General features: G+C 39.7%; 1 protein-coding gene and 1 long non-coding RNA gene across 3 annotated transcripts; one reads left to right on the top strand and one right to left on the bottom strand.

Annotated features, from left to right (window-relative positions):
* The first annotated feature begins 362 nt into the window (after positions 1 to 362).
* Positions 363 to 12,282, top strand: LOC135279528 (uncharacterized). The gene is made up of 3 exons (XR_010346757.1): positions 363 to 2,014; positions 7,289 to 7,528; positions 7,987 to 12,282. It is a non-coding gene; the product is annotated as an uncharacterized LOC135279528 (long non-coding RNA).
* On the bottom strand, positions 11,948 to 22,074 carry SDR16C5 (short chain dehydrogenase/reductase family 16C member 5). 2 transcript variants are annotated; one of them, XM_064386816.1, is made up of 7 exons: positions 21,938 to 22,074; positions 18,276 to 18,619; positions 15,570 to 15,701; positions 14,483 to 14,582; positions 13,544 to 13,688; positions 12,853 to 12,978; positions 11,948 to 12,283 (listed from the first exon to the last, which is right to left on the bottom strand). In XM_064386816.1, the coding sequence occupies exons 2-7, from the start codon at positions 18,594 to 18,596 to the stop codon at positions 12,190 to 12,192; spliced, it is 918 nt and encodes a 305-aa protein (XP_064242886.1). In that variant the 5' UTR covers positions 18,597 to 18,619; positions 21,938 to 22,074; the 3' UTR covers positions 11,948 to 12,189. The 2 variants fall into 2 exon arrangements, with proteins under 2 accessions (XP_064242886.1, XP_064242893.1); XM_064386823.1 differs by having other exon boundaries at positions 21,952 to 22,041.
* Between the last annotated feature and the right edge of the window lie 578 nt (positions 22,075 to 22,652).

Raw genomic sequence — 22,652 nt, forward strand, 5'->3', positions numbered from 1 at the left:
TATCTTTTTCTCTACTGGAAGATACGTGTGATATTTGGGATATGCTTTTCTTCACAGTGGATCTTGAATTAAGGATCATGTGCTTTGGATTTTGCCTAACAGGTGGCCTGTCAGGTAGCTCACAGATAGTGTTGACTCCCACAGTATTTATCCAAATGACCTTAAAATGACTTATTCAAAGAAACAAAATGAAGGTCATAACCTTTCCCACCTCAACCCGCTATTCCAATAGCTGAAGTAGTGACAGCTATTATTGGTTTGCCAGATTGTTTCATGTCATGCCACAAGAGACCCTACCTAAAACAGTAGTCAGCATATGCTGGATAATGTAATAAGTGTACAAGTAATGAAGTGGTATCATGGGTGGTGAAACACGGGGCTTTTGGATGCCTTACTCTGAGAAAAGCCATGATAAGGACCTGTCTTCATAATAAGGTATAAAACTGTCATTCTGGCAGTCTAGTAAGCTCTGTTTGACTGGGAGAATGATACCTACCCAGGAACAGCAGGACATAATACAGAGTTCCTGTACTACAAATAAGGGTAATATAAACAAAGTTTTCCGCCTATACATTTCTTGAAGTATTTATAGTATGTATGCAGATCATATTACTGGTACCTTTTTTTTTTTTTCTCAGGTACTAAAAATCCCTAATTCTTGAGAGAAAAAATTGAGAGAAAAAGGTATTTGTCAGTAGCTTGGTGCTTCTTATGCATCTGCCTTGAATTTTTCCCTGCTATGGAGGACAGCTAAGATTTAATTAACTACAAGCAGAAAAAGAACTTCTAAGTTCCTCATAAAGACCATATTCTGCCAGCTGGGCTGAAAAAAACTAAAACAAAAAATATGCAAGTAATGGCAGCTAATGGCATTTCCAAATAGACCATCTCTAACCCTATTATCAAGATGGGTAGTTTGTACCTATACCAATAGTTTAGTCACACTCCTCATGTTCTTACACCTTCATCCAAGTTCCTCAAGAGGTCACCATGTTTACCACATGGTAAATTCAAGTTCCTCCTCCCATCTGGAGAAGTTGGTGCAAAAAAAGAAGATATGGCAATATTTTGCGTCTACTCATGTTCCCTTAGAGAAACAGCTTTTCTTGGGAAGCTGGAGCCTGGTTCTAGTCCAGTTTTCTTGTCCTGAGGTAAACCCAAAGTATGCCTTTGAGAAGACAAGTGTATTCACTTTATTCACCTCTACCCTTGATGGCAGAAATTGTTTTCAACCCAGGCTGCATGGTCAGAATGGAAGTGCAGTAAATGCTCTTGTTCTGTGGAAACTACAGAACCAAGTGATTATTGGGACTTATTTTGACTGTAGCCAAGTGTTCTAAAGCATTACACAGTCTGTGAATTTGGTTTTTCTGCACCGTGTGTTAATGAATAATCTGCTGCATACCTTTATGTTGCGAAGTCTGGTGTTTCAATTGTTCATTGCAGAACGTGGAAAGCAACTAATTATTACTAGTTTGTTTGGATTTTTTAAGTGGTACCCATGATTACTAGACAAAACATTGTAAGGTGAGATAAACTGAAGGGCTGAGCTAACAGCTCATCATTGTCAAATGAGGAGACCCTGCTCCCTTTACCCTGTCCCATTTCCTAGGAACAGGGTAAAGGGAGCAGGGTCTCCTCATTTGACAATCTTCAACATTTCACCAGTTTTTACACTTGCTGGGTCCTTCACTGAACTGCTCACATTTGATAACAAAGCAACTTAAAGGGAAGAGCTTCTTTGTGGGCAGTGACTGGTCTTACATAATTTCACACTTAAACAAAATGATCATGCAAGCCCTGGGACACGTGAGCCTCAGGCACAAAGCAGCATCTGCTTACAGATAACCATTTGTGATTTCTGCCCTTCTGTTCAGTTGTGGACATTTAAGCCAAGTGACCTCCCTGTAAGCCTGGATTCCCACCAACCAAAGTGATGAGTCAAGACTGCAACAGCTCACATCCTCTGTGGCTCACCAGAGAGACCTCTAACACCAGAAGACTCTAGTTGCATGTGAGTGATTTCAATTCCAATTTTCCCATCTAATTGTTTAACAACAAAAGCCTGAAAAAAAGAAGGCTGACTAACTAATCATGAGTATTGCTTCCTGTTTTCTGAAGCTAAACCCAGAACAACAGTTTGTGTAATGATGATGAACTGTTAAATAAAATTAAGTCTCCTTCCCTATGGACTTCATAATAAAAATTGTAAACAATGTTTGGCAATCAAAGCTGCAGGCCTATGGGCTGTCATTCCCACATGGCATGCATTAGTGGAGATAGGTTCCTTGTGCTTCTCTTCCCTAGCTGCCCACCCCTCCCTGGTTTTGCATGTGCTAGCTTTGGACAGGGATGACTCAGCTGTTGGTGAATCACCTGCTGAAGTGCTCAAACTGTTAGCTTGGCTGCAGTTCCTCAAGCAACAGTGAACTGTCAAGGCAGACTGGCAAGAGAATAATCCTCTGCAGCTGGGAGAATTTTTGTGCTTGCACATCTTGATTTGCTGCTATTACAGGTTGCACAGATTTCAAAAATGCCTATTGAAATGTTGCTTGCTAAAAAACTTCCTTGTGCAACTGCTTATTCTTGATAGGGCTTTTCATAGGCATTGCTCAAAAGTGTTTTCATGAGACAGCCGGTTGGTGAATGGCTCATGTACAACGTAACTAGAGAAATACTCCTAAGTGATGTTTCACTGTTTTCCTATTGGTGACTTGAAAAGTAAGAGAATATTCCAACCAGGGAGACTGTTCCAGAAAAATATATGAGGTCTAGTAAATTCTTCTGAAATCTTGCTATTTCAAATTACTGTTTTCTGGATTGGTGGTGGTGGAGAAAGACAGAAGGAAAACTAAAAATCACATGGAAAGCTGCCAGGCTCTACATCCCTACATGTCCAACCAGCTGCTCGAGAGAAAAACTTATTGTCCCTGTGTGGCAAGTCTAAATGTCTTTTACAAACATAGCCTGTTTGAGAGATACAAACCAATGTTAATTTATTACAATAATTTTAAACTTATGTGATCAATGTGCCTTTTGGACTATTTTATTCAGTGTTGGTATCTTCTTCACCTTAGTAGTCAAAGAGTCACAGAATCTTTTAGCTTGGAAAAGATCTCTGAGGTCACTGAGTCCAGCCTATGACCAAACACCACCATGTCAACTAGACCATGGTACTGTCACATCCAGTCTTTCTTTAAACACTGCCAGGGATGGTGACTCTATCCCCTCCCTGGGCATTCAATGCTTAACAACCCTTTCTATGAAAAAGTTCCTCCTGATGTTCAGCCTGAACCTCCCCTGGCACAGCTTAAGGCTGTGTACTCTCATCCTGACATGTGTTACCTGGGAAAAGAGGCCAACTCCCTGCCTTGCTCCTTTCAGTTAATTGCAGAGAGTGGTAAGGCCCCACCAGAGCCTCCTTTGCTCCAGGCTGAACAGCCCCAGCTCCCTCAGCCACTCCTCATCAGACTTGTGCTCCAGACCCTTCACCGGCTTTGTTGCCTTTCTCTGGAAATGCTCCAGAACCAAAATGTCCCTCCTGATCTGAGGGGCTGAGAACTGAACACAGGACTCAAGGCATGGGTACAGGGGGACAATCCCTGCCCTGGTCCTGCTGGCCACACTATTGCTGATACAGGCCAGGATGCCACTGGCCTTCTTGGCCACCTGGGCACACGCTCATGTTCAGGTGCTGTTGCCCAGTACCTCCAGGTTGTTTTCCACCAGGCTGCTTTCTGGCCACTCTGCCCCAGCCTGTACGGGCAGTAGTAGTGTACAGTGTATAGTAGTTGTGTACATGCCAGCAGCATGTTCTCAGCAACAGCAGCACCAACTGCCCCTGCTGATGAGCAGACATTGTGAGGAGATCATCCTCAAGCCTCTCTTGTGGCCCCAGGGGAGAGCCAGCATGTGGAGAACAGCAGTGTCATGGCTTAATGTTTACCTGGTTATCCAGGTCACTTTTTCCTAACATATCATCATCTTTGTCAGCATCTTCTGAGCCAAAACCCTCTTTCAAACCAGTGGCTGCACAATGATGGTTAAATTCCCTGTCATGTAGGGTGGAGAAAACAGAGCCAAAAAGGATTATTCAAAGTTACATATCTGTGTAATTTCTCCTTGTGGCAAAGCCAGAGGGTTCATCACCTGGCAGGACCAAGGTAAACAAACAAATCTATTTCTATCAATTCTTATTTTTGGAACAAGTCTGATATTATTAACATTTTTGTGGGGGAAGATCCAAGGATGTGGCAGAATCCCAATATAAGCTAGGTTTGCTCATATAATCTCTCAATAAGCCTTCAAACTAGTCTTATGACAAGCATATTGTTTGAAAAACAGATAGGGGATTTACTCAAAGGCATTCCTTCACTTATTTTCCCATGAGTATTCCACATTAGTAATATTAAAAAATAGTCTTTTTTCTGGAATAGCAGACATTGGACTTGGTGCTATTTGAAGTTCTTACACACAGAACTAGTGATCCAAAACATCACCTCATGCAGAATGCAAATATCCATATATATGCAGAAAAGCAAATGCAAGGGTGCACACACCTCTCCAAGTGTTGCCTACTCCAATCCCATTCCAGCCTCAGTGGAAAGCCATTGCTAAATTGTGTGTGCTTAGTTGCATCACAGCATACACAAATCTTAAATACAAACAATTACTATCAGCATTGTACTGACTGTGATTTGCATTTGTTTTGTCTTTCTACCTCATTTTCTTTTTAAACCATCAGCCACTTTAATGTTGGAAGTCTCCATACCACTGAAGCTAACTATTTATCATTATGTTAATTGTAATCTAAAGTTAAACATAACATATGTGTGTGCAAGTTTATAGGTATTTATCTTTTTCTTCTAAGACAATTATTTCTGTTAAGACACAATTACTTTAAGAGACTATAGTCCAGTTACAATCAATCAATTTTGCTAATCTCTGAAAATATCCAAGGTAACAGTAGTCAATTTATAGCAGTCCTTTCTCTATGGAGGCAAAATACAAAGGTTCTTAAAATTTTCCATCCAAGTCTCACTAGAGTCCAGCTAGGGAGTGGCAACAGGATGAAAGCCAAGGAATTTCCAGAAATCCTGAAGTGCTACTAAGTCACTACTGACGCAGTGCCCTGATATTTTCTTGATGAAAGATGCAGGCCATTCTGCCCCTGATTAGCAGAAATTATCAATGCATCCCAAAAAAAGTAAAAAATTCTTGCCTGCTTACAGTGGGGAAAGAAAAAGGATACTTACTTTCCCATTTAGGAAAAAACACAAGGTTTTAGCACTTTTTCACCCTCCCCGTCTTTTGAAAAGACTATTTTAGTTAACACATTTTCTAATAAGTCACTCCCTCAATTCAAGTCATTTTTTATTCACATTATATTTGGTTTACAGTTTAAAAGATTAATACATCTATTGATGTGAAAATATCCTAAAAAATATTAGTATGTGTATAAAATCTGGACACCAGTCCTGTGGCAGAAAGTCTCCCAAAACAGGTTTAATGGAATACACGGGGGAGAAGTCCTAATGAATCCTGAACTTCATTAGCCACCACAGAAGCTCTAATGGTTTACATGCAGGAATGTAAGAATGGACATTGTAGATTTCCTTGGGGTGATTTCCTGGATTTCAAAGTGGCAAGATCACGTGCTTCAACACAGTTATGAGAATTTGTATTTGGTTGCAAAGGCATAATCTATTGCACTATTCTGTCTCCTTCAAAACCCTCAGAAAAAGAATTGGTGTGAACCCTGAACTTATCCCTTAGCTTGTTCTCTTGGTCTCCTTAGACTTCTATTGCTATTTTCTGGATTTTAAGACAACACTATTAAAAAGAAAAAAAAAAAAAAAACAGCAAAAAACCAAAATCTATACCAATCTAAAACTCAGGTGGAGAACATGGGTAGATATTCCTGGTATGTAGCTTTTTCTGCATATATATATATAGAAGAGAATAATACAGGACAGGCCTTCACACTGGAAATAATGCAACAGCTCTTCCTGTGGATGTGAAAAATCCGTTGTTTCCATGCCATGTTCTAAAAAATAATGTTAAAATGGCTAGGCTTGTGGCTGGCTGAATAAAAATAAATGCTATGAACTTGCCACTGTCTCCTTAGTCTAGGTTCCTAGCAGTCAGGGGTGCTACCCCATAAAATGTCTGTGATAAGACATTATTTAATCTGACAGACAAGTCACTACCTGGCTTCAGATGTAAATCTCAAACTGGCTACAGTACACTAAATTGCAAAAACTAGATGAAAAGACTTTTAAAAGGGGATAGGCTTGGAAACCTTCCTGTCTGCCTCTTTATACTGCTGTGCATGCAGAATCAAAACAAAATCTAAACATTATACTTCATATATGTATAACTGAAGTGTGAAAAAAAATAAATATATATGTATGTATGAATGTTTATATATCCTGTATTCCACTCTTCCAAAGTGCTTATCCTTTTTTACAAAATGCCTTGTTTGTGAGACACAATGCAAACCTACCCCTATTTTAGGTCTGGAAATTCTCTAGAACAGTAGAAACTGATCCAGCCTTCAAGAATCCTGTGGACCAAAAGGAAGACTTCTGATACATCCCACAAGGAGACCATATACCACCTAATTACTCATCAGCAATATCACCAATATCACCCTTCCCTCTTTTCTTGCACTCTCCACATATTTAGTGGATTTCCATTTGAACTGGTGAACTAAAGTTCCTCAATTTTTTTTTATCCCTCCTCCAGTCTTCTTTTCTAAGGGGGTTTTCCACTTTGGATACTGTAGTTCTTTTCCAACAACTGTAGCTGCCTCATTCCAAATCTAGGAAAAAGCAGATGTCAGGACATTATTTCTTGAATGTGAAGCAATTGTTTAAGTGCTCTCTCCCCTTTGAATGGGAGCTGAAAACTTGACCCATTTAGACAGGCAGAGTTACAATCACACACAAATTAAAAACAAAGATACTTTGTTTTTTCAATTATCTGAATGCTAAGAACAATCCATAATCCCTAAGATGTTGTAATAAATGTCATTGCAGATAAAATTATCTGCATCTAAAAGCATGAAAGAGGGCAGTCAGACATTTCATTGTCAACGTGGAAAAAATAAAGGTTGAATAAACTAGTTTCATAGCTGTCTTCCAAGCCCTTGGCTCAGAAGCGAGGTTGGAAACAGATTTCTGCCTCTGCTGCCGGTGGAGATAATTGCTACAGCAGGCTCTAACTGCTTAAAGTATTTTTATTTTCTTTTTGTTGGAATTAACTTTTTTTTTTTTTTTTTTTTTAGGAAATTTTAACACAGAAATTTCAACTAGGCACATTGTCAATTACTCCCATCCTCTGTTAGAGACCGACTAAATCCCAGAGGGTAGAAATGACATACTTCCTGAAGGAAAACCTGCAAACAAGCATCTCACCTGGCTATTCTAATGATATTTGCTCTTTCTGGATACAAAACCCTTGACAGATGTGATTGCTTGGAATTGACAGCTTTCTCTTAATTTGATAGAAACTCCACAAAACACAGGTAGGACATCCTGCAATAACTGTAGCATGATTCAAACCAGTTTTGTGACTTTATTAGCTGTGCATGGTGCATTGCATAAGTGTGCTTCAGGGTTAATCATCATTATCATGACAGAAATATGCAGACAAATAATGCAAAGTGTGTTTTCTAGAATTAATATAGAGAAGCCCTTCCATGTTAACCTTCCAACAAGAATTCCCATTTCTGGGGAACAATCATTAAAGACCATGTGCTCAACAGATTCCTCAGCTATCATGTATCACCTTGCATTGATCTCTGAGCAAGCTGCCTTTACAGCAATAGTTAATAGAGGTGATGCAGATACCTGCCCAGGGGGACTGCACCATCACCCAGGTAGCCTAGAAAATGGCACCTTCTAGGCACAAAGTTTATGGTACCAACAGGCCAAACTTGTTCAGCTAGAACCTCTAATTGTTGCTGGCTGCATGTGTTGACAGGGTTGCTGCTGCTGCTCGTGCTCTTGGCTCTGTTGATTCTTCTTTCCATGCCAAAACTGGAGCGGCTGCCTCTGGATCCCAAGACATGGAGAGGCAAAAGTGTAATAATATGTCTTAGGGTTCTTCCTTCCTGGGCAGGGATTATGGAAGACTACTCCACTACAAATCCTGCAGAAGAATGGTTCCTTACATGTGGTTATGCCTGACCTTGGAAAAGGGGTGAAATTTCTCAACACAGAACCAAGCAATTTCCGTACCAAGAATCAAGGTTTGTTTAAATCAAGCAGTAACTACCCAGCAGATGCAACAACACAGAGCACCTGGGCATAGAACGGCTGTCCTTGTCACACCTTTGTCTTCAATAGCTCTGTAGCAATCCTGAGGGCGCTCCTCCTAGTGTGCTATTGCCAACGCCAAAGGAAGAAGGTGTGATTTTTTTTTCCACTTCTCTAGGCAGAGCTATGTTTTCCTCAGCCATAGGCCACAGGCTATCACAGAAGTTCAGGCTGTTAGCTTGGAAGCTTTAAAAGGCAGAGAAAATATAATCAAGCTGGAGACACCTGAGACTAGAGAGAAAGTGTGTCATGCAGTGAGTGGACAAAGTCCCTGCTTGTAGTGCTACCCCACCTACTGAGGCATTGATAACACATTTTTAAGTGTCACCTGACAGACAGTAATCCTGCATTTTCCTAGAGTATCTCATAACTGTGGATCCAAAATAATTTCTCTTGATTGTCACAGCAAAGAAAAAAACAGTGAGAGAAGCTAAGTTATTTTGTTGAAATGTTTATTTTACAAAGCCTATGGCTTTGAACACCTGCTTAGCAAACTATGCAGTCCACACTGGTGTCTTTGGAAGATCAACTGCCCTGAAGAAAGTTACCAGAGAAGAGGTACCTGCTTGGCTCCTTCCTGAAATGAAGGAACCATGAACAGCAGATTCCAAGCAGATGCACATAGGTCCTGGATATGAATTCCGAATTAATAAAATAATAATGAAGCTTGTATCTCAGCTGCTGTTTTTTTGTTTGTCTCCCTTCTCAATCTTGTTCAGAGGATTTAATCAAGTTAATTTTTCTTGGCACTGTGTTCTCCATGTTTTGAAGTATTAGGGGACAGAAAGATTTCTGCTACCACAGGAATATGATATCACATGGAAAAGAAATACAGCATGCAATAAAATACCATGGATTGCTTTTGAATCACCATAACCATTATTATTAGGCTAATGCAGCCATCCCAGTCAAATTTGGGACACTCATTTTTGGGGAGAGACTATTTAAAATTTCAGGCAATGGCCATGAAACCAATAAGTCTTTTGTGGGAGCTGACTGATCTATCATCCAGCAGTCAGACATTATGCTGTCACAAATTAAATGCTCTTCCTTTTCAAGTTTTATCTTCTTGTTTAGCTGTCACAGTGATCCTTCCATGAGTTTTCTTGCAGAGAGCAGAAGGAAAATAATCAGTCAAGATCATTGTTATGCTGGAAGTAAGCCACCTTTTATCTTAAGATATTTATTATCTCAGTTGAAGATCCAAACACCCACTCCAAGCAACCTCCTGAACACAGGGGAAGGATGTGTGCTGTTTGACCTCCTGGATACAACTCCGCATCTGTCATGCCATCATAGGAGATGGGTGAGATAAACACCACCACAGGATAGGCTGTTATCCTCCAGGTACATGATGTAATTTCCCAGTGATCACAATGTTTAATGTGGTAGCAGCACATTTATATAAAAGCCATTATTTGTGTACTCCTACTAGGACAGCTAGCAAGCAGAGATTGTCTCCTGAAGCTCTGTATGACATATTATGCATGCTCAGTCTAGTACAGAAATTGGTCTCTAAGACATATGAATATACTCATAACTAGTTTTTGCATATACTCAGTGAGTGCAGTGAAGTGGTGCAAAGATAATTAAGATACTGGAGCACCTGCCATACAAGGAGAGGTTGAAATTTCTGGGACTGCTTAGTCTTGAGAAAAGGTTGAGCCTCAATGTGCATAAGTACCTAAAAGGAAGGTGTGAAACTCAGACTCTTACTGGTATCCTCTGAAAGGATATGAAATAAAGTACATTCAATTTAGACATAATTTTCATTTATCTATTTTTAAAGAGGTCATGAATAAACACTAGAAGAGGTTACCCAGAGAGGTTGTAGAGTTTCTAACCTTAGAGATATACAAAACTTAATTGAGCACAGATCCTTTCCACTGACTGTGTGAAGTAGGAAAATTCCGTGGAGATGTATTTATCTGGCACAGATTATCAGATAAAATCCTCCTAGGGCTGTGACAAACATGAACCTGCTGAAAATCCCCAAATCCTACTGCCATACCCACTGCTTTTATTTTCCTCAGCAGAAGGTGTTCACAAAGACACTAAAAATGAAAAGCTACTTGCTCTCAAGCTGGAGTTTGATACTCATAGTGTTCATATGCAGAGCTCACTTTTCCCCTTTGCTCCAGAACTCTGCATATTTAGTACTTCATAGCCAGGAGGGAAAAGCATGTTCTGTTAGTATAAAAATGTGAGGAGGCTGAAGACACAGATACAGCACATAGTTATAAGTGGTAGAATTTGTGAACACTGCAATGTGTGTAAGGTCTGCACACTGAGACAATCTCTTTTTTACTTGGTTAACTTCTGTTTCCTGAGGTGTACTGTAAAATGAGTAAATATTTTGAGGAAGAAAAGCAGAAGATCTGAAAGGAGATTGAAACAAATCTCTTCTTCATCAGTCCAAATTCTAGTTCTCAGCAATCCATTGTAAAGGTAAGGTGATTTTTAACACACCTGTTTTACTCAGTGTTGCTTGCTCATCAGTAGTAAAGTAGTTCTATGTGAACCTTTCTCTGCTAATAAACCTTACTATTTGTAAGACAAGGGAAATTAAGGTAGTTTCGAGGCCATCACTGAAAGAAAAAAGACTCCCCATTAAAAAAGTCCCCCTGTTCTCCATACTGTTTCAAGAGCTATAGCAATTGCTAGCAGAGAACTGTGAGATGAAGTGGACTTAGCATGTACAAAAGTGATGTACACATAAGATTCCTTTTTCTTGTTTTGGATTACAAAAGGTCAAGGTAGCTTTCTAAGCACCCATTGTCAAAAGGGCAACACCTCCTCAGCATATGCTGAAAATAAATGGACAGTCCTAAGAGTAAAGGAAAAGTAAAACAAGCCTCTGTAGACACAAGGCAACCTGTCACCCAACTCAGAGAAGCAAAACATTATGCTGTTACCCAAAGGATGGCTCTAATGATACCATTCCGTGCTGTCAACATCATTCCTTTCTGAAATAATCCCAAGAGAAACCCCAATTATAGAACACAACAACCTAGGTTTTAGTAGTTCGCTGTCTCTTTTGATGAGACATTGAATAGCCCACCTAGACTGGCAGTCTCATGTTTTATAAATACAAATTTATACTTAGGAGATGACAATTTAAAATTGTTCTTAAAATACTGTACTTAAAAGATACAAAGACTTCTGTTACAAAGTTGCAGTCATAGTATTACCTTTTAAAATACATTAGGCACAAAATAGATTAGCTGCACAAATGCTTAGTTTACATATCCTTCCCTGTCCCTGCCGCAACATCCACTGCCATCTGTGAGTTCAGAGATCACACCTCCAAAAAATAATAAATGTAATTTTTTTTTCACCAACACAGTGTATATTTTTTATCTTACAAAAATTTCATTTGTATTAGTTAGAATCTGTTCTTTGAGGAAATTCTTGAATTCTTCAGCTGATCAGGGAATGATAATGGCACCAGCAGTACAGCCCATCCTCATGGCTCACTGAATGGCAGCCAGAAGTCAGATCGACTACAGGCTTTTCTGGATACTTGCTAAATACATGTGGTTTCTTGGTCTTTTCTTCCCCCCAAAGTTGCCAGTTATTGGTTTGTGATGCAGGATCCCATTTAAGGCATTATAAACCAAAGAAACTAAATTCAATTAATGTATTTTTATAATGAGGGGAAAAGAAGACAACTTGCTGGACCAAAAACAATAGTTCAGATGAAAGCTGTTGATTAAGAGCCAGTTAAAAAGCAACTCTTAAAAGTCTTGTTACTATTGAGAAATGAGGCAACCCAAACCTGCCAGTGAAGTGAACTTTTCCCACCACCACCTTTAACTAACTTCAACACCCACTTTAGAGCTGATGGTCTCTTGAATTTTGTGCTTTTTCACTCCTTCTTTGGTCGACCTTTGAAGGTATTCATGATCTCAATGAGTCCAAAGTAGTCTAAAAGAAGAACCAGTACTTTCACTGGTAGGAAGCTGTAAGGTAGGGACATGGAAGAAGAAGACAAAAAGAAACAAAGAGAGATCAGAAGAGTTGTGCAGTTTTATCACAGAATTGGTTTAACCTGGCTAATACTGGCAAAGGCAGTATACTCTTTAGAATATAGACCCACTGGTCCTCTCAAAAGATCCTTTATACTCATTTGGCAGCCTGAGTTATAGTTAGATCAGTATTCCAACCTGACCTGCAACAGTCAAAAGTGGCCAAATGCTAGAGCAAGACACCAGATGGGTTTACAGTTGAACTCCGTGATCTCAGAGGTCTTTTCCAACCAATAATTCTCTGACATGCAGTTATGGAGAAGCAGGTGGTCTCTACAGCCCCCAGTAAAACTGCACCCCAGTGGAGTCAGCAAGGCACAGTTAGACATTTCTGCCATTGTTCTATGGCCCAAGGGTAGACTGAACCCATAGAAACAAACAAACAAACCCCTTCCAAGAATGTGCATAACTTAATGAAAATTCAAACCAGCAAGTGGAAGTCTCTTTTGTACTTTAAGCATCCCCAGACAGAAAAGAGAGAGGGGGAAAGAAACATAACTTACCTTTTCAAAAAACATAAAAGATGAGCAAGGCGTGGTATAAGCAAGACTTCTTGGTTCTGCCGAACAGCAGTGATTATCCTCTCGGCCACATACTCTGGATCCAGAACAGGAACCATACGTGGCCACCTGAAAAAGAGAATATTTATTGCTACAATACAAATTGCTTTGGATTCATATTTTCTTCAAAAAAGTATTAATTTTACAGTTACTCAAAAAATAAATAAATACCACAAGTCCTATGAACAAGAGAATCTTCATTATGTTAGGGTGGACATTGTTATTTTCCCCCATATGACCTCTCATAAGAGAAAACCAGAGACCTCATATTAAGACACACCAGACTTTTATTTGGCTCCTAAACTTTGTCATTATACATGCATACTGAGCAAAGCTATGGCATCAATTTCAGGAGGAGAATGGAAGTTTAGAAACCAGAGAGAACTAATGGAGCATTTGGCTTCTGCAAAGGAAAGGACACCAATTATGTTTCACATTTCAGCTTAAATGAATACTAAAGCACCTAGGCCTTTTGAGTTGCCCAGTCCCTGGACAGCACTGTTAACATCCATCTGAAGCCTTAAACGTAATACAAGCAGAAAAAAGTCTGACTCATGATTTTCATAAAGGAAATAGGGATTTATAACATGCTAAAAATGCAACTTTCATAAAAAACTCACAAGAATTTACTCACTTGGATTTAACACCATCAAACATTCCCGTGTTTATGACGTAAGGACACACAATTGTTGTTTTAACACCAGTCTTTCTCAGAGCTCTCATTTCCATATCAATTGATTCTGCAAAACCAATTGCTGCAAATTTACTTGCACAGTAATCTGTAAAATAAAACATTAATTAAGTTAAATATTTAAATTTACAAATTAAACTTTACTGTCCAATATTAAACCACTTCCCATCAAAATAGGAGTGGTTTTCAGGATTAGGTTAAAATTTGCTTTTCATCTGATTCATTCCTTTTCTTTCCTCTCCTAAGTCAACTATTGTTCTAGACTGGCAGACAGAGAGTTTCTCATGACATCCCTGCTACCACTTTTCCACTCTAACAAACTATGGTAAATGAAATTATTTTTTTCATACCATTTTTTCTTTAAATCTATGCACTCACTTACTATGCATCCAACTCCTGTTTTCAAGACTCTCTAATGTGCTTTCAACTTGAAATTCAGTTTGTACTTATGATCACCCTCTTGGAGCTAGATTTCTCTTACTGCTATGTCACCTTATTTCATATTCTGCCTTCTTTGTATACATATTCCAGAAATGCCTTCTGAGCTTCCTCTAATCTGAAGTGACCTCTTCCCTATCAGAAACATGCAAGTAAATTTTAACAATATTGAGGTTCTCAGCTTCCAAAGTTCTATATGGCTTCTAGATCCTTCTGCTTGGCAGAAAAAACCTGTTTCATAGCACTGCTGAGCTTCTGGAAAATGCTTTGTAAAGAAATGGTCTGTTTAAGGTCAGCTGTCTTGAAAGACTGTCTACTTGCTTTAACTATACAGAAAGATCCAAAAATTGAAAATAAGTTAGGTTTCTTTTCCCTCATGGATATTGATTGCAGAGTTTAAAATCACACTAATTACTTCAATTAATATCAGCTTGAATACACTACCTGAAGCCTGACTGGTTCCACACAGTCCTGCACCGCTTGCTATGCTAACCAAGTGTCCATGGTTAGCAGCAATCATTGCTGGGAGGAAGGCTTTGTAAGTCTGCAAAGGAAATCAGAATTGCCATGTAACATTTTACCAAGTAAGTACACGCCATAATATTTTGAAGGTGGTTTTAAAGAAATTCTCCCAACAATTTAAATAAGTTTTTCCCCTTCTATTATGGAAAGGATGTGTGTATGTATGTGGAGTTTGAACCACATGTTATTTGAACTCTAACCTTCAACTATTTAAATGGGGAGTTCCCACCCCAGGAGCACTACCAAAGCCATATGGTAACTTGATGAAAGTTAAATATATGCTTAATCTAGTAATGAAGTTTCTTTCAAATGAGAATTAAGTGTTCACTGCAAATTTTGGGAAACAGCAAAGATTTTAATTTCATGTTTTCCTTCTATTAAATTAATTAAATCATTCTGATGAAATTTATTTCTAAATAAACTGATTTCTAAATAAACTGAAACATGACTGAATATTCTCTTTATAATTCTTTATGATAGAAGCACCATATAGGTGACCTGCCTTCACTAAAAGGAAGAAAAAGCACAGAGGTTAGTCATTCTGGACAAAAGCTTCACTTATTGTCAAGAGGATTATCAGAACATGTGGTGTTCCTTACTGAAATTATCACAGAACAACCAAAACACTAACAGAACAGAAGAACTGAAGTAGAATTGAACACTTCTCTGTTACTAGGGGCAGCAACTATTAACGTGGGCCTGCTTCATGTCAGTTAATAATGAGACTGTAACTTATGACTAGCCTCAGAATTTAGCAGACAGTAGACTTCAATTCTTAAGAGAATTTCTAAATGTGAAGTGCTTCCACCTGCCTACACTAGAGATTCCCAAAGAATCCATTCTTCCATGCTTTTAAAAAAAAAATTTACAGACTCCAGAGCAAATAAATAATTTCTTGTATAATTTCTAACTGAACTTCCAAAAAGCTTTATATCCTTGCATGTTTTCCTCAATTCAAAAGGCAAAATTAACATTGAAAACATGTTAAAAGGCTAAATACAGGTTTTACCCAGAAGTGTGCCATTGTGTTCACTTCCATGGTTTTTTCTATGAGTGAATCTGGAGAATCAAGAAATCTCTTCCCAATTACAATACCAGCATTGTTGATCAAGATGCTGACATCACCAACTTCTTTTTTAACCTAAAACAAAAAGCATCAAGAGAGTGTGCAATAAATACAAAACATTCTTTCCAAGCATTATTTATGAAAACTTAACAAACAGAAATATTACACATTTAAATAAGTTGAACTTATGCTTGTTATGGATCCAAACACATCAGGTTCTTGCAGTCTCACCTGACGCCTTTTTAAAGGTGAGCTCTCAAATAGATTTTCTTCAGATTTGTGGAACCCAACAGCTCCACACAAGCTTCTGCTTTCAGCACCTCTGTTTCCAAGGACAAATGATCCAGATAAGTCTTTAATGCAGGCTTAACTAATACAACAAGTATTTTTCTATTATGTCTAAGTAAACACATCTTAAAACTAAAGAGCAATTCTGGACTAGAATCTGGTACACTCTACCCCAGAAATTAAGTTGACTAAAAAATAATACATACACATTAAACTCAGTAAGAGGAGGTATAGTTTTCATTTAGCTCCAGACTGAGAACATTCATGAAGAGACCCATTTGAGAGAACAAGTGTAGGCCAGCTGATTGCAAGGTATTATCTCAGCTTGCCAAAGGAGAATGAAAATATTTAATATAGAATTTGAGATACAGGTCATTGATCTGAACTATCTGGGAAAAATGAAATGAGTAACACAGTGAAGAATTAAAGAATAATTTTTCACCTATCCTTTATTCTAGCTTAACTTCCTCGTATTCCTTAAACTTGCTCTAATCATGTCTATTTTTTTAAACTAAGCTTTAGGAGTTGGGTACTTCTGGAACAAAGACATTAGAAATAAATTTTAAGCTATAGGTTTTAATAGCCAAAAGGCTGTCCTTCATCGTGTTGGTACAGGAAAGAAACAATGACCTGATACAAGCAGAGCCTTTGGGTTTTCCTACATAAGTAATTTTTTCTTGCTGTCTCTGTGTGGCTGATAAAGCACATATTAAAGATCCACATACATTTCATTTTGGCTTTAAAACTGTTTTATCAGAAGCAAAGTTTTCAAACATATCCTGCCCTACCAGCAAAAATTTAGTTTGCCATAGTCTTGCAAAACTCCAAGCCTGCATAAAGCTGAATCACCAGAAGAGGAAAAAGGACCTGGAACCATGCTGTCACATCTTCCAAAGATATGAACACTAAGAGCCAAAGTCTACTATGCTGCATGAATTCAGCAGTGGCACCAAGCACCATCTAATACTAAAGTCTTTTTGTAGCTGGTGAGATTGGATGATTCTACATCATCAGCAGGACATGACATTTCTGAAATAATGGTAAGTAAGGTGTTTTCTTCTATGCAGATCACCATGAGGATTATTAGTGAATTTGACAGTTGCTGAACTGCTGACAGAAGGTTTTAAATGAGGGACCCCGCACTGGACCCTACTTCAAATTCTTTGTTCCTGAAAGCTCTGTTTGCATCATCCTGAACCCATGTCACACAGATCGACATCCTGTTCTCTTTTTCAGCAGCATGAAATTTCACCAGCGTGGCTCAGCCACTGCTTTCCTCCATAGGCCCAGAGTGCTAGCCCTTGATTGAAATCCTCAAACCTAAAGGTTACTTTTCATCTGCTTCATTGCACTATCCTTCACACTGCAACATTCTTCCTCCAGCTCTCCCAGTTCAGCAGGAAGCACTGCTACAAGCCTATGGAGAGACATGCAACTTCTCTGCAAGGACAGCAGATGTCCAGCTCAGTCGGTGTAACAGCTGCAAGGGGGACCAAGGCTGATCACCATTACTGGAATACAAAACCAATAGCACCAGCCTCCAACACACACAAGTTTCACATATCAGAAAGCCTATCATAGTCATTTTTGCACAGATAGAAAAAGACAGAAGGCTAGAGCTTATTAAAAAGCACCAAAACATTATTTCAACCAAAAGATGTTCCTGAAGACAGCTGAACTTATTGTTAAAAAAATCATCCCCACGCAAGACTTGCTGTGAAAATCTCTTAGTTCAACAGTTAAGTTTAGCAAATTTTAAGTGAATGAGAACAAGTTCTTAGACTTGAAACTGTTTAACAATTCTAGCTTTTGGCAATACTGGTAGTCTGCCCAAATTATCTAACCACATGCTATGTTTACAAAACTTTTCAGAAATGAAAGAAAGAAATATTTAAGACAACAAGATACATTTATTAATTCAGATAAAATAAGTCTGCCAAAATCTCTTCACAGCAATGGAATTATTTGGAAATTGCCTAAGCAGTTAATCCTTTTTACAATGTATGGTCTTTTGGTAAAAGGCTGCCAGAACTTGAAATACTGCTTTAGCTTCAATAAATTGATTTTCCGCACTTCACGATTAAGTGCCTGCTCGGTCATTGAATGAATGAAAAAGAAGCTACCCAGTTAAAATGAGCTACTGAAAAAAAGAGCCAGCTCTGTTTATTTTTTAAGGAATAGAGATACACAAGTCAACTCTAAAAACCAGAATTCTTGAAATAGATAGGAAGTACAATACATTCAGAATGAATTGACTTTAATCTCTTGCTTTGAATCCACTAGAAAACTTACTCATGCATCTTACACCCACACTTGCACTCGTCTTGGAATAATGTCAAAGACACAAATAATACACTTTACCTGGTCAGCTAGTCTGTAGACATCCTGTCTTTTGCTACAGTCACAGACATAGGAGTGTACTCTTCCTGCTCCTTTTTCTCTGGCCAGTCTAACTGTGCAGTTGAGCCCCTCTTGATTAATATCCCAGAGGACCACCGTGGCTCCAAGGCTGGCAAACTTCAACGCTAAGAGTCTTCCAATGCCACTTCCCGCTCCTGTTATTAATACGATTTCACCACTAACATTCTTCTTCCGTCCAGGAACAACGAAGAACACCAATGACTCCAGCAAGTAGTAAACAACAAGTACAATAACTTTTAATGTTTCCAGGAAGAAGTTCATCTTCAGGCTATTTCTTCAGATACCTGATAAAAAAACCCAAAACATTTACCAGATAGGGTAAACCATGGAGAAAATGCAAACATCAACATTGCAAAAACATTTTCAGATCCATTCTAAATATCTTCTCGACCCTGCTTCTGAGTATTGTTTCAAAGAAATATATAGGCTTACACTTGCATATCTAATCCATTTGGCCTATTTCTAGCTTGTCTTCAGGTTGCTTCCACTTTCCTCCAGGATGCAGTATACAATTCATTTACCATTCAGCAGTAACAGGAAACACCTGCTCTCATCTGCTTTAGAAATTCCCCATCCCTCATGCCACGGGTTTCATTCTCTGCTCTGACAGAATGTGGACAAAAATCTAAAATAAATACATATTACTACTAATAATAAAAATCTGCCCATTGAGCATCTCAAACAGAAATGCATGACAATTACAAATCAAAACTTATGGTTTGATCAAAGAACTTCAGTGCTCACAAACTAGTCCTATATGACAGAAAAAATCTGCTTTTAGGACCACAACCTTTTTTGCTTTGTAGGCACTCCCTGTCACTATGAAATCACATGCAGAACAAATCACAGCCCCAATTATGTTGAAAAAACATTAAGCATAAGGAGCTTCAGAAGGCAATATGCTTATAAATCTCCAAAGCACACTAGGTAAATACCTGTTTGTCACTATTGACTTTTCAGCAACCTGTACTACCATTATTGAGGGGAGCCTGCTTTTGCATTTGAACACAGTTCTTTGAGAATGCACTGCAAAGCTGTTGAGTTTCTTCTCTTCACCTCCCTGCATTAAGCAAATGTCATAGGCTTGAATCATACCACCTCAGGTACCTGTTTAACCTTGCAATCCCTACACATGCCAGTAAGGCCGACACCAAACAAGCCTTTAAGTCCTTGGAGGAATGTTATTTCATTTTCCAGTATACAAAAGCTGTGCAAGAAATTAATCCTGGTTAAAACGGTTTTAATCTTTGACTAACGACATTATGAAGCAATAACATCTTCTTTCTCAGGTAAAAGGTAGAGCACGCTGGCACCTACACTTCAACCTTTAGCACTTTTGGACATTTAGCACCTTTAGCAACCTTTAGACATATCAGCCTGATTACAACTCTTAGTTAACTTTGCTATCTATGTGTATAGATAATCATGTTTGACAAGTGCCAGCAGATAAGTAACCCAGGTCTCTGCTACTCTGAGCAAAGTTCATGAAATTCAGCATGTGAACATACACGTGTTACCACGAATCTCAGGTTTTCTACATGGGAAACTAGGCCAGCCTTGAAAAGAAACAGGCCTCTGCTAGAGCAGAGCTAGTTATTTTAGACAGTTTTCTGGCAGAAACATTGGGACATCTTAAAACTGTTCTGATAACAGAAAAAACATTTGCCACAGACATAGTGGGAACGAAAACAAGTTCTTTCTGGCAGTCATGGGGTGAATGCTTTCTATTGAGTACTTTCTATTCCTCATTCTCATTAAAATGTGACAAAATGCGTGCAGAGGCAGTAACTCCAGTAAGAAGTGAAACTAATATCGAAACAGCACTGAAACATTTTTCTAGAGCAAATATTAGCATTTCCTGTAATAGGCTCTCTTAGCTATACAAGTATTACAGTTCTAAGCGAAAACAGAGTTATAAAGGAAAAAATGTTATTAAATTTCATGCACATAAAAAGTGCAAATTTTTGGAAGCCTGAGTTCTTTGCTGAGTCTAAAACAGAAGAAACAAGTCTTTAAAATAAATGCAGCTTCTGAATTTAACTTGATTGCACTAATTTAATGCACTTAACATAAAATCCTCCACTTGCATGAAAGGAGACTGGTACCTCTGGCATAGATAAAGATGTTAAAGTTAATCCCTACGGAAAACCAAGTGAGGCAATTGCCTTCAGAGGCAATACACAATTTGAACTCAGTTTAAAACTTATGACAGTAATTCTTTAAGTAAGAAATAGGCTTGTACAGGTCAGAGGCATCTTTCAGAAAAGTATACCTATCACTTAATGAAGTAGAATTGTTTATGCATACAGACCACAGGAGGCCCCCTATTAGAAGACCAACTCTGCATCCTTCAACAAGATGCTTAATTCCCACAGACACATCTCTCCCCTAACCCAGATTTAACTGGGCCTCCAATGTCACTCAATGCATCAATATTGCTAATTAAACCAGCTACTGTAACCAAGCATATCCATACAGACAATTAAATTTGCCACTCACCTGGCCGATTTTGCCTTGTCAACTAAAGTGAGCAGGGGTGCATTTACAAGTGAATTAACTAAGGGGGTCTTTGGCACATATAAAATCTCAGATCACTTCTGATGCCTTGTATTGTTTTTTAGTATGCCTATGTCCACACAGACATAAGTGTGGAGCGCTTCTCTAAGTATCAGATGTTCTACGACGATTTATTGTCCTGCCAGGCCCCCAGCCGGGTAACAATTACCACTGACTCCATGAGTCTCAGAAGGCTGATCAATCACTTTATTATAATACATAATCATTAAGAAACCCATTGGTTTTATAGACACTTATGATACACCTGGATCTAATTGGTCCACTGATCCAAAATCCATCACCATTGGCTAATTAAGAAACCACCCTTTGATAAACAAATCTCCACAACGCATTCCTTATATTCACAACAACACAAGTGCAGCAAGGGAAGATAAAAATTGTTTCTCATTCTTTTCTCTGATCTTCTCACAGATTTTTCCCCAGGCCAATGCCTGGGAAAGCTGTTTCTCTCTGTGGCCAGAGAGCTGCTGCCACATTTTATCAGACAGATTTCAAGTGCCGATAACTTGGCCAGCAAAGTCTTATTGGTACATGCCAGCCCTCATCACTGACAGGCCCTTGCAGACCTGACAGGTTTTGAAGGCCATCGCTGCTCACAAATCACAGGAGCAGGACTGAGGCTGGCAGCTGCACGGCACACCACCCTTGCTAGTCGAAGGACTAAAGGCTGATCACGCAATCACCGAGCAGCATTTGACAAGGATGATTTTTTTCACTGTACTGGGAGAGCTGCGATCCCACAAAAGTTCAGCAGTCCTGTAGCTAAGGTTGCCCAAGTGCAGCACTAAATTCCTCAGTCCCCGGGGGATGCTGGATAACCTCACTCTCACTTAGCACAGCGCGTCTACCAACCCAACCAGCACCGTAAGAAACTCCACAAGCAGCGTTCAGCTGCAGTGACCAGCTCACCACCCTCCCCAGGCCGCACCGCTGACCCCGGCCCTCGGTCCCCCCGCCGAGTGCCCGCACACGCTATCCTGTCCTGTCCCGTCCCCCAGCCCACAACGCCCCAGCACCGGGAGTACCTTCGCCTGCCGACCTGAGGGACAGCCAGAGCACTTCCGCCGCAGCGCAGCGGCTCTGGGGCGGACGGGCGGCAGCGGTGCGAAGGGAGCAGGCAGCACAGCGGGGCGGAGCCAGGCAGCCCTGCCTTTATCGGGCAGCCCTGCCTTTATGAGGCAGCCCGCCCCGGCGCAGGGCTGAGCGGATGCTCGGGGTCGGGCGGGTGTGCGCTCCGTAGGAGCAGAGCGCCGGGTTGTCCGCGGCTCCGCCCGGGCTGCCGGCATGGGATCTAGCCGGGCGGGGGGAGCGGGCTCCGGGGGAGCTGTGGGTCCTCCCCGGGCGGCCATGAGGACGCTTATCCTCTGTGGGCTCTTTTGCTGAGACCGGAGCAGGGTCGAAAGCTCAAAGGACGGAGTAGTTTGTTGGGTGGAGGCCGTCGGGACAACGCCCGAACTCCCACGCACTTTCTCTGGGGTTGGTGGTTGTTTTTTTGTTGGGGTTGTGGTTTTGGTTTTTGTTTGTTTTTAAAAAAAAGTATACACATGAGGTGATTCTCACTCCGTGCTGACACCTGCACCTAAAGGCGAGGTTGATGTAAAGAGATCACCTGGCCTGTGTGAAGCCATGCTGCATGGAAGTGGCTTCAGCGGGGTGAGCGTGAACCTTTCAGGGTGGTGTCCTTTAGAGGAAGTGAATGATACTTCCGTTTAAAAAACAAGTTTTGGCTCTACCCAGATT

The sequence above is a fragment of the Passer domesticus genome, chromosome 1 (genome assembly GCF_036417665.1).
Source record: "Passer domesticus isolate bPasDom1 chromosome 1, bPasDom1.hap1, whole genome shotgun sequence".
Taxonomy (NCBI): domain Eukaryota; kingdom Metazoa; phylum Chordata; class Aves; order Passeriformes; family Passeridae; genus Passer; species Passer domesticus.